The sequence below is a fragment of the Scyliorhinus torazame genome, chromosome 6 (assembly GCF_047496885.1).
Source record: "Scyliorhinus torazame isolate Kashiwa2021f chromosome 6, sScyTor2.1, whole genome shotgun sequence".
Classification (NCBI taxonomy): Eukaryota; Metazoa; Chordata; class Chondrichthyes; order Carcharhiniformes; family Scyliorhinidae; genus Scyliorhinus; species Scyliorhinus torazame.
Window position 1 is genome coordinate 289,991,867 of NC_092712.1, and position 12,215 is coordinate 290,004,081.

Genomic DNA, 12,215 nt, shown 5'->3' on the forward strand with positions numbered 1-12,215 from the left:
AAAGCTGCTTTGAAAAAACTGTTGTTCCTGCAATGCTATAAATGTATCTGTTTCAAATCACTAACTTCCGGAGCACTGCTTCTTCCTCGGGTGAATCAGGTGATTTGAAACAAACCTGTTGGACTTTAACCTGGTGTTGTAAGACTTCTTACTGTGCTCACCCCAGTCCAACGCCGGCATCTCCAAATCATAAATGTATCTATCAGACAGGGGCATTAAAGTTTGGGGAATAGAAGCTTTACCCATTTCACACCACTTAATCATGTCCAAATAAACATGCAGACATCAACAAAAGAGATTACAGAAAGAATAACTTACTACAACCTCATAAGGACGTCAGTCAAGCAAAGTAAACACTCCACTTCAGTTTGTTCAACCAGTTCACTGCTGAGCTAATACATTTGGAGCTCAGCCAACCATTCACAATGAACACCTCTGCAAACTGTATCAGTGGAACCAGGTCGCCAGATACCTGATCAGAGGCATGGAAGTGGCATCGGGGAATGGAAGGGCTCTGGGTGGGGAGTTGGTGGGGGGGGGGGGGGGGGGCATGGATAGCACTAGGTCAATTGCTCTTGCAGAGAGTATCACAGACCCAATTGCTCAAATGGCCTCCTTCAGTGCTGTGACCATTCTATGATCCAACAATTCTATGTCAAAGGTGATAAGGTCAGAGTTGAGGACATTGTCCAGGATGTAGTCTGTGGAGTTTGAACTGGTAACCAATGCATCGGGTGAAAGTAAGGTGGTGTATGAGGTAGAAGCGCAGCGTCAGTCTTTAATGATGAAACTATTTTATTGGCAGTACTGTACCTATTATTGTTGCTTGGGTGTTCCGATGTCCAAAAACCTGGGTTCATAATCACAGGAGCACCTTTGAAGTTGGAACAGCAACTCGGGGCTGCATCAACTCAAGAGTGTATTGAAATGACTGAGAATGGAGAGCAGAGGGGGAGTGTCAGTGTAGTAATTGTCTTTTTAAGGGAAAAATAGCAGAGTAAGGGCCCCCTGACCTGGGTGACCAAGTGGGACTCAGGGTGTGGAATCATGGGGAAAAAGGTAGAGACATTTTGAGAGCAAGTTACAGCCATGAGGCTGCTGTACAATTTTTATTAATAAATACCTTTTGTGTTCTCTGTGAAAGTGAATCTTTACAGACAGATGACTGAATAAGCCAAACACAGTGACTGGGGTTCAAAGCCAAAGATGGTCAGGTGGGAGACTTAGTGTAAAAATAGATCCGAACAGATAAAAAATAACAATGTTTAGGTAAAGGAAAAAGAAGAAATTAAATATTGCCGAAAAGCTTTAACTTGGACTACATCATAAGGGCTGATTTATGAGGTACAGACTATGGGCACGATCTAACACCCGCATTGTGTCCTGCGCAGATCTGAGCGAGCCAGTTAGGTAGTGGGAGAGGCCGAAATTGGGATCCGCGCCAGGCGCCGATCGGTTACCTATCTAACCGGCCCGTACCTGTTGCCGGGTTGCGGATCTCACGTAGACATGGCGAGTACCAATTAACAACAATTGAGGGCAATCTCCATCTCATTAACAAGATGGACGCCCTATCTAATGGCCTCCCAAGATCGAAGTGGCTCCCCAGCGGGAGGTCACGCGTGCACCTTTTAGCACACTTAATTTAAAATGGGAAGCTGGTGCAATGGCTGCTGAGGGGATCAGAGGAGGTGAGTAGCCATCTTAGAAATCAGGCATGCAGCCCAAGGGCAGTAGAGCTGCTGCCCCAGGACTCAGGGTGGATTGGGGTGGGGGGTGGAAGCCCCCAGATGAGGACGGGCCTGGCCAGGGGGGGCTGGGCACCATCCATTGGGAGGTCACCCCTAGGGGTGAGTGGCTCAGCGCCCAAGGATTGTCCAGTCCACTTCCCGGACTGTGTATAGCAATAACAGAGCAAATTGAGCTGCTGCCTGTCTGATCCAGTGAACACCCATAGGCAAAACCATGTCTGTGGTAATATGGTGCAGGTCACTTTAACTCCCTCTGACTGTGAACAGCATCTGGCGGTACAGCTGAAGGCTTTTGCTAATATAGCAAAAAGTTAGATGAGCACTTCATAGATTTCGAGTGGAATCCCATGAGTATAGATTACATAGAATTTACAGTGCAGAAGGAGGCCATTCGGCCCATCGAGTCTGCACCGGCTCTTGGAAAGAGCACCCTACCCAAGTCCACACCTCAACCCTATCCCCGTAACCCAGTAACCCCACCCAGCACTAAGGGTAATTTTGGACACTAAGGGCAATTTAGCATGGCCAATCCACCTAACCTGCACATCTTTGGACTGTGGGAGGGAACCGGAGCACCCGGAGGAAACCCACGCAGACACGGGGAGAACGTGCAGACTCCGCACAGACAGTGACCCAAGCGGGGAATCGAACCTGGGACCCTGGAGCTGTGAAGCAATTGTGCAAACCACCATGACGACCGTACACGTGCCATGTCTCAGACGAGGGTTACTGCCCAGCATGCCAATCAAGCCATGAGGCCTGGACACTTTGCCTGAACCCTGGAGGCGTCAATACTACAGAGGCAGTAGCCACCAATCAAACACCCAAGAGCTAGGCTGTAACATTGGGGTATCCCTGCGGCCAGCGGGTGAGTGTGTGGATCAGGGGCGGGGGGGGGGGCAGTCTCCAATGTTCCCGGCAGGGGTCTAGGGTCAGGGATCCAGGGACCACTGCTGTGGCCGGGTTGCGTGTGGGAGGGCGGGGTCCCCCAGCACGACCAGCTCATTGAATGGCACCCTGAGAGAAGGCGGGCAACGTAAAGGTGGGGGAGGCTTGGAGAATTTGAGGGCCCAGGATGGAAGCCATAACTGTTGGTCTCGCACCCTTCAATTCCTTACAGATATCACACTATGGACGGTATCATAGACGCCGGAGCAGCTGCCCTCACGGTGCTGGTGGCCAGACACCGGAGAAGGTAGCTTTAGCGGCAGCATCATTGACACAGGCTCAAGGCAGCCGCCCATGTGCAGGGACCCTTCCCACACCCTGAGGACCCGGCTGTCCATTAAGCCAGGTTGGACCCAGAGGGAAGGCCAGCGATGGCCCAAGGTGTACAGGCATCATTGGTTGTTTGAGGAGATGTCGGACAGCATGTGCTGCAGGAGACGCCACCTCAACAAGGGGGCGGTGCAGCGCCTGGGCCATGTCCTCGTGGAGGAGGAGGATATTAACTCCCAGTGGCCGTAAAGGTCACCACAGCCCTGAACTTCTTTGCCACCGGTTCATTCCAAGGTTCGAGCAGGGACACGGCATTTCACACCCTACCAGCCACAAGTGAAGTCACGGATGCCCATAATGCCCATGCAGCTGACTATAGTAACCTCGAGCTGCACAAGTCCATCAAGATGCCCGGGCAACAGGATTCTCCACCATTGCTGGGATGCCCCAAGTACAAGGGGTAACAGATGTCATCTTGTGCACACCAGAGCCACAAGGAATGCCTTCATTAACCGGAAGGGGTTCCACTCCCTGAACGTCCAACTCGTGTGTGACAACCACCTCCGGATCATGCACATGTGTGCACGCTTTCCAGGGAGTGTGCACAACAGCTACATTCTGGGACACTCTGGCATCCCCAGCTTCTTCGAGGACCACCCCAAGTTGATGGGTTGGCTCTTGGCGGAAAAGGGGTACCCCTTAATGACGCCAGTACGGAGGCCAGAGACCAATACAGAGACCCGATATAACGGGGCCCATGATGCCACCCATGCTGTCATTGAGTGGTTCAGCGGACTGCTCAAAATGCAGTTCAAATGCATGGACCACTATTGTACACCACTCAGAAGGTCTCCCACACAGCAGTGGGGAGATGTGCTGGAGGTGGAGGAGGCAGCCTCGTCTGAGGAGGAAGACGTGGAGGGGCCGAACCGGGGGTTTGAAGGGGCGGGCGGGTGCTGGAGGCCAAGCCGGGGAGGATCCATAGGGGCAACCGGAGGAAGGAGGACAGGTGGCGGTGAAGGCCCGGCATGCCCAGAGGGCCAGCGAGGCGCTAATCCTCGCCCGCTTATCATAGGACAAGGCTTTGTCTGTCATCCCACCCCCCTTTCCGCCGACCCCCACTCCCTTCTCCCCCGACCCCCTTCCCCCCCCCCCCCCCCCCACCCCCGTCTATCCTGTTCCACCCTCCCAGAGTCTGTGTAACATCACTCCAGGGGGATGGGCCTGTGTCAGCACTGTCAGCAGATCATTGGACAGGGCAGGAGGAGGGTGGTGATAACCGGCTGTGAGGTAAACTCTGGGGCTGCAGGGGGAGATGCGAGTCGAGGATGGGGGAAGTCAGTGGCATCATTGTCGGTAATTTGGGGGGGTGGGTACCCTGAATCTCCAACCATACCGAGACTCGAAGACCTGGACCCATTATGTTCTCTTAAGTAACGAGCATCATTTTACATTTTGTACATTCGCATGAATGAGGGAGAAAACACAGAAAAAGGGCATTAGAAAAATTCAGTCCCCCATTACTGCCTGAGGGCTAGATTTTCTATACTGAGATCTGACTGTTTGTGACTGAAGACTTGATGAAATAAATTATTGAATGCGTTGTTTGGTTAATTGCTGTTTCCTTCCTGGTTCAAAGTTAGAGCATTTTAATTCATTGCAGTTCCACAGAGAGAAGAGTTGAGGCTAGAATTTTACAGTACATGTGCTGCTTTGTCCATTATAGACCACACGCAGTGAGTCACGATCAGTCGAATGGGATTTGACTTTCAATCCAGATAACTGCTGGAAAAAATATTAGCTAAAAGCAGAGTCGACTGCAGATAGGATATGTTGTGTTGGGCGCTCTGGATCCGTGGAACAGATACAGGTCACCAACACTTGAAATAGTGCAACACTATTTAATTGAGTCATTAACAGTTTAACATACTCTCACTGTGGGTTAACACGATACTAGCTTTAACTAAAGACCTTTGCCTTGTCCTAACCAGTCGATGCACTCAGCACATGGTAAATGTCTGTGCTGCAGGCCGTGAGCTCTGACCTTCTAGGAAGCTGCAGCTCGAATGAGCGGGAACTCTGATGCCCCCTGTCTTTACAGTGCATGTGCTCTAACTGGTGATTGGCTGCGGTGTTGTGTGTGTTGATTGGTCCCACTGTGTGTCCATCAGTGTGTGTGTCTGCACCATGATATACTGGTGTATATTATGATATATTTAGTGTATTGTACACTAAACATCCAATAACTCATAATGCACAAGCAACACCTGATTTATTTATTTTTTGTCAAAGGGAGAAGCTGGAAAGTCTGGACCGAAAGGTCAGAAAAGTGGGAGTGGATCCAGAGGGCAGCAGGTTTGTATTGTTTCTCAAAGAGTGCTGACTCTTGATCTGCTATTAACATATTCAGCGAACTGATTGTTATGTCACTGTTAACACCAGTCTAAGTCTTTAATACTATCAATACCAAACCCTTTTTATTGTGTTCTTGACATCTTTATCAAATCTCTTCTGAACTCCTACTGATACCTAACTTTCTATTTTGCTCCACCCTCTCTCTTCAACAGTACAGAACTCATCACACCTCTCTTCCATTCTGAGTATTATGGACCCAAAACATTAACTCTGGGCATGAAATGCCAGCCGCATTGCACCCAAAAGCGGCATGGCCGGAAGATGCCAGGAGATTCCGCTTCCAGGTCTACCCAGCTCGCCATGCCTTGCGTGATCTCGTGCGAACTCGCAAGACGTCGCGATTTGAATATCACTCAGTGCAGGCGGGATCAGTATGCGGTAGATCTGCATATTAAAGTGAGGCAGCTAGTCTCACTCTAATATGCACTTGCTTGATCTACTGAAGCCCTGTGGTCTAACCACATTCACCTTCACTTCGGAGACCTCGGGCGAGCGCCATTCAGTGTGGGCCCCGCAAATGGGGACCAGACAGAATGGCATTTGGGGGACTCCCAGGGGATCATAGGCCCTCTGGGTGGGTGGCACACAGGCATCTAGGGCTCAGAAAGATTGGGACGCCTTTTAAACATTACGCCCTGAGCTCTTCCTACAAGGAGGAACTCCGGCGAGCGGTGCTCTTCAGTGCAGGAAATGGAACTGAGTGCGGCCTTGGTGGGGATTTCCCCGCTGAGGTCCCGTATTGCAACGGAGCCCTGATAGATAACATGGTGTTTCTCAGCACAGCATGCACTGGGAAACACCCGGCTAAACACGTTCGTCACGGGACTCTGTTCCAATTTGGTTAGATCACACCCCCTGTCTCTCTCTCTCTCCACACATACTGCCCGACCTGCTGTGTTTTTCGACCATTTTCTGTTTTTATTCTAACCTTCCCATTCCCTTGCTGTCCATCTGTGTTGATATGACTGACCACCAGCAGCTTTACTTGCATCTTCAATAATTCCCACTAGCTTTCAAACAGCATCTTGTTTCAAATTAACTGGAAGTAAGAAACAGAAAATTGTGTGCAATCAACCTTGGCAGTTTATCACTAGATTTGGCATTGACAGTCAAAGGTTTTTATCAGTCCCTCTCCCAGGCAACGTACTCCTACCACTTCAAAATGACCTTTGTAGAGTAGGAGCAATTCCAAACCAATGATTCAGGGAACATATGGACCCTTTGAATACTGTCTGCTGCTGTCTCTCGGCAGATTTGCACCTGTTGCTGGACATGTCACATCCTATTATGTTTTGTTAAATTCATTTGCTGCTGTTGCTAGGCAGATTCATGACAGTCAGACACATGCTTACACCACAGGATAAAGAAAATGTACAGTGAAGCCTTGGATTTTTCAAAATCCTGACACCACACATTTGAAACTTTTCTGTCAAATTATCATCATTACTGAAGAAACACGTACCATGTGTGTGGCAGGAGGGCCACCAACAGATGAGTCTCCCAAGCAATCATTGTCAGCAGATACCTGCTGCCCACAGTACTCGCAGAAAGGACCAGGAGCAAGCATCATGCAAAGTGGCAAATTGCTCACATAAAGATCCAACAACAGATCTCAAGCACTGTCCCTGTAGGATTGCTTATTTTCTAAGGGTCCAGTGGTAGTTTGAGTTTATTGCAAAAACTTGATTAGTACATTTTCAAATACATACAAAAGAAACAAAAGTCCATCAGCGCAAAAGAAAGAGAACAATGGAAAGAGAACAAAGAAGAGAGAGAGCATCAGGTGCATCAAGAGCTTTTTACCTGCCCTTTCTGATACCGCCCCCTCTCTTCCCCGAATTGGCTTACAGGTTTTGAATTGCGACTTCTGAATAGTGCTCCATGCCAGCACCCACCCTGGTATCTAACTTACTGGCTCTGCACATTTGCAGTCTGGATCCTGAAAGGCTGGTGTAACATTTCACTTTTATCACCGCCAAACTGCAAATATATAATCTGACCTTGACTCGAACAATACAAGCTTGTATTTCATCTACAACCCAACTGATCCTTTATTTGACTTTCCAACAGTTACAATATTTTCAAAACGTGGTTTTAATATTTCCCCACAGTCCCGTTACTCCAACATAAGAATTGTGAGACACGCTCTCTAGTGTTTGGGATCACAAGATTCCATACTTAAGTTGTTCATTGTAGAAACCAATCACAAGCCACTGGAGATGCTGTGCACAAAGCACTGACATCACTGGATTTGAACGCGGATCTTCTGGTCTAGCAATAGTGCCAATATCACTGCACCACACGGCCTCCTATGATGAGACTTATGTATTTTGATGAGTACTTCTGAGATTAAATGAAAGAATATCGTAATGTCCTATAGCTGCGACCAATATTTTTGTGTTAATTATATGACAGGGTACGAATGGAGTTCTTGGTGAAGACGGAATACATGGCGATCCTGGAACAAAAGGACATCCTGTAAGTGTGCCTTTCATGCTCCGCCTAATGTTTCAGAAAAATAGGTTTTCAGACTACGTGTCCCTGTTGCAGAGTATTACATACCAAGAGTGAATCTCAGAAATTTAGTCATGAAAATTAGCGTAACATCCATCAAAAGTGCAATTTAGGTGACTTCCCAATATATGATGCTGAAGGTTGTAAACTCAAGCCTAAAATAACATTTATCTCAGTGTGCAAGGTGCATCACCTCCAATTATACCACTGGGAAGTAAATCCTTCCTCTCCACAACATAAACTTGCACTTTAAAGTCACCCAATGTGGAATTCTGCCATGGCTCCTCGGTGAGTTCAATTGTCGATGCGGGGGGGGGAAGGGGAATTCACCAGGAGTGCAAAAATGTGCCGGCTTGATTTTCCACAGACCTTCTGCAGGTGCCCACCATGACAGATCAGGTAACCCCCCCCCCCACCCCCCGGCAGTCAGTGCAAAACTAATTTGCGTTCTGCTAATGGGATGCAAATGAAGGCCTGACCGGAATCGTTCACCCACACCCAATTCTCCACCAAACCAGAAGGAAAACATGCCTGTCCGGGACATGTCTGGAACAACGTGGCATGCAGAAATTTGACTCACCTGTACGATGCCTGGGACTGCCTCCTGAGGCTACCAGCAACAATGGACTCTGGAACACTACTGCAGTGGATGGGTGTGGGGGGGGGGGGGGAGCATCTATCAGGTGGATCTTCCAGATTCAGTGTTATGCAGAGGTCCATCTTACAGCCTCAGGCAGGTCTTGGAGATATATCTTCTTTCTTCAGGAGGCCATCACCTCTCTTTGATGGCGGTTCAGGGGTGTTGGTTGCCATTTCAATATGGCAGCCTGCTTTAATGGCAGGACTCACACCATCCTGCCTACCCTACCACAGAATATGGCATTAAACCCCCGGGTGCTTAATTAATTAGATCAGGGCCAGAAGATACACTGTTGTTTCCCACCAACCTCTGCAGTGGCAAACATGCTACCTTTCCGATCTTGCCACAGGATTTAGTCCCGGATGGGATAGTTCTGCCCATGGTGTCTGGACATCTATATATAATAAAGACATATCAATGGTCCTTAAATATTGAATGGAAATTTAATCCCCAAAGATCGGTGCTTTTTGGTCAAGTGGGATAAAATTTTGAAAATCTCAAACCCAACTTGCCTTAAACCCATTCTCTTCTGGTTTTAATCGAGGCCACAGGCAACTAACCTTCTCTGAAGGTGAGGGTTACCGATTGAAATATTTTAATGAATTTGCATGCCTCTTTATCTCTCATCCTGGCTGGTTAGATTTCCCAGGGATCTGGTAATCTGCCAGCTAAATGGAGGTGAGAACTTCTCAAAGGAAGGGGTAAGCACTTTCCAGCATTGTTGGTGGACCAGAATGAGCAGGAGTCTTCTATCTGATCCCCCACATAAACCTGCTCCCCCACCCACTTCCCCCACCCAACGCCCCACAATCAGAGTCACCACGGTGATCATCTACCCCCCAACCGCCAACGATCGGTGATCTCTCATACCGAGAATGGACTTCTCTCCTGTGATCACCAAGCAACCATCCATATTTCCAGTGCCTCTTCCATGACCATTGACCCCATTCCATGATTGGACCCATTCCCATGCTGAGTTAGGACGCAGTCCTTCTTCAGACTTACATCCAACAGCCCTTTACGATCACGCTCCGATACTCAAAACCCTGCTATACCCACCTCCCTACTCATAATGTACAACACAGTAGCAGAAAACCTACAGTCGCCTGCCATGCAGCGTATTTTGCTCGACAGGGGGACAAGCCTGTCAGTCGGGCTAACTTCTCAGTGGAAATGGTGTAAAAAAGGAGCTGTGGTGTGGAGTTCATTCCACAATGCTTCAGAATTGCGTATCACCCATAAATAGACCAAGACTCTTTCTCTGCATTAATAAGCATTTAAAACATTAAAAAGTAAAGAATTGCTTACAGGTAACCATGCATTCTTTCCGTTTCGAAACAATTTAAACTGAGTGTTTACTTAGATTAAATGAGAATGAATAAAATGAGTTGGGATGTGGGATTTACTTATTCATTGGAATAAGATCATCAGTGTCCATTTTTGAACATGTGAATACAATCGAAAGGGATTTTGCTAACCAGCCTCTTGGAATATCCAATAGGGCCATGCCGGAGAACCTGGGAACAAAGGCATAAGAGGACAGATAGGAGTTCGAGGAAGCCTGGTGAGTTTCTTCTCATTTTAATGTCAATATGCAAATTCTGTTCACATTTTCTTTACAAAAACCTCCCCCGTCACAGTTAGAAAATTGGTCCAGAAGAGAAATGAGAAATACATGTAGTCGAACAACACCCGGACCCTAAAGAACAACAACACCTAAAGAATACACGAGATCTTGACTCCCTGGGGGTAATTTGACCATTGTGAAATCATATATAATGGGTGATAATGAACTGGGAGCCAGCTCTACATCGCCGCTCTGTCGACTCACTCTAAAGAAAGATTAGGAGAGATGTAAGCAAATTACTGACTGGCCCATTTTAGTCATTGCATAAAGTTAAGAATCTGATCATCTGCACACGAACATGGAGATTGACCGTTTATGGTTAAATTGTGACAAATGTCTTCTTTGTCCCACAGGGCATGGATGGTACAAGTATATTTGGTTCTCCAGGAGTTAAGGGAAGAAAGGTAAGATATCAAATTATTGGAAAATGTTATTTCTCTCACTGTCGATTCGGCTTCTCAACTTTTTTTTCAAACTCATCGTGTAACTACCGAAGTGTTATCAGCATTAATTCCGCAATGTCCTGTGATGTACCAGCGTTGTATTTCTTTATTGCTGCAAAGAGAAAAGGTATAGAGGTGCCCATACTCTGGACTCTTGTAAAACATGATGAAAGGTTGCTTATTCAGTCAATATGGTGATCTTTCCCAAAGCCCGCGCAACCACTCTGCTGGCGTCACTACTCATCACACAGAATCATAGAATTTACAGTGCAGAGGGAGGCCATTCAGCCCATCGAGTTTGCACCATCTCTTGGAAAGATCACCCTACTTAAGCCCCAAGCCTCCACCCTATCCCCTTTTTCTCTGTAACCCCACCTAACCTTTTTGGACACTAAGTGCAATTTAGAATGGCCAATCCACCTAACCTGCACATCTTTGGACTGTGAGAGGAAAGCGGAGCACCCGGAGGAAACCCACACACACACGGGGAGAAAGTGCAGGCTCCACACAGACAGTGACCCAAGCCGGGAATCGAACCTGGGACCCTGAAGCTGTGAAGCAACTGTGCTAACCACTGCGCTACCGCGCTCCCCAGAACATGACGCAGAACAAGCAAGGATGTAGTCCCAGATACAGAACAACCAGGATTGATAGTTGGTACATGGAACTGTAAGTGCCTGCCTGTTGCAGACATAAATGGATAGATTGTGATAGTAGAATACTTCCTTCACTTTCCATGGATTCTGAAGTGCAACTTTCATTGTCAGGCAATGGCTACGGAAGTGGGAGTAGATCAGTGGTCAGAAACCTGTGGCCCGTGGGCCACGTGCGGCCCATCAGGTTTCTGAGTGAAGCCCATGAGACATTTATTGACCTTTGCCCGTGTGCAGGGTTGCCACAATCTGCTCGTTTCCCCCCACACAGTTATTTTTCCTACTGGTATGACTAAGCTAATGCGCAAATTAAGCAAGGGCATGTGACCGGCGGTGTGTGCTTATTACAAGCAACATTAACTGTGAGAGTCATGCACTCCCTCAGCATCCAATCAGTGCGTAAATATTTATTTTACTTTTACCATTTGAAGCTGATGACAGTTCTATTAATATATGAAAGATTAAGAATTTTCCATAACTCCTTATGAAATATTCAGTGTGTATTAAATGTATCCAACTTTACTGAACAGGGTCATGGTGAGTGAACAAGCCCGATTTCAATCTTACAGCCTGCTGAGATGTAGGAGGGCCTGAACTACCCATGGCCTGACCCAGCCAACCGAAAGGTCTAAAATGTGTTGCTGGTTTTGAGACACTGTACCCAGTTATTTATGGTATTATCATAAGTATCAGCATTACAAGGGTCAATGCAGTACCATGAATAGCCACTAGAAGGAGCTGCAGAGAGTACGATATAAAGTAGTGATGCTAGACCTCCGGGGAAGAGTAAGCAGGAGACAGCTGGAGCGAGGTCATAAGAACAGTTAGTGTGAGAAGGTTAGATTAATTATACCAGTGAATGAGATTAGCAGTAGGTGAGTGTAGTTAGATGTTATTGATCAATTCTGTATTCTAAAAGGACTAAATGTCAAAACCCAGTTTAGTAGTTTAAAT

At 47.4% G+C, this 12,215-nt stretch overlaps 1 protein-coding gene across 1 annotated transcript in view; it reads left to right on the plus strand.

The window, feature by feature from the left end:
* Nucleotides 1-12,215, plus strand: part of LOC140425486 (collagen alpha-6(VI) chain-like) — a 185,276-nt gene that overhangs the window by 119,016 nt on the left and 54,045 nt on the right. Inside the window, exons 29-32 of the mRNA XM_072509804.1 lie at nucleotides 5,262-5,324; nucleotides 7,800-7,862; nucleotides 10,040-10,102; nucleotides 10,519-10,569. Coding sequence (XP_072365905.1) covers nucleotides 5,262-5,324; nucleotides 7,800-7,862; nucleotides 10,040-10,102; nucleotides 10,519-10,569 — 240 coding nt within the window. The remainder of the gene's footprint in view (nucleotides 1-5,261; nucleotides 5,325-7,799; nucleotides 7,863-10,039; nucleotides 10,103-10,518; nucleotides 10,570-12,215) is intronic.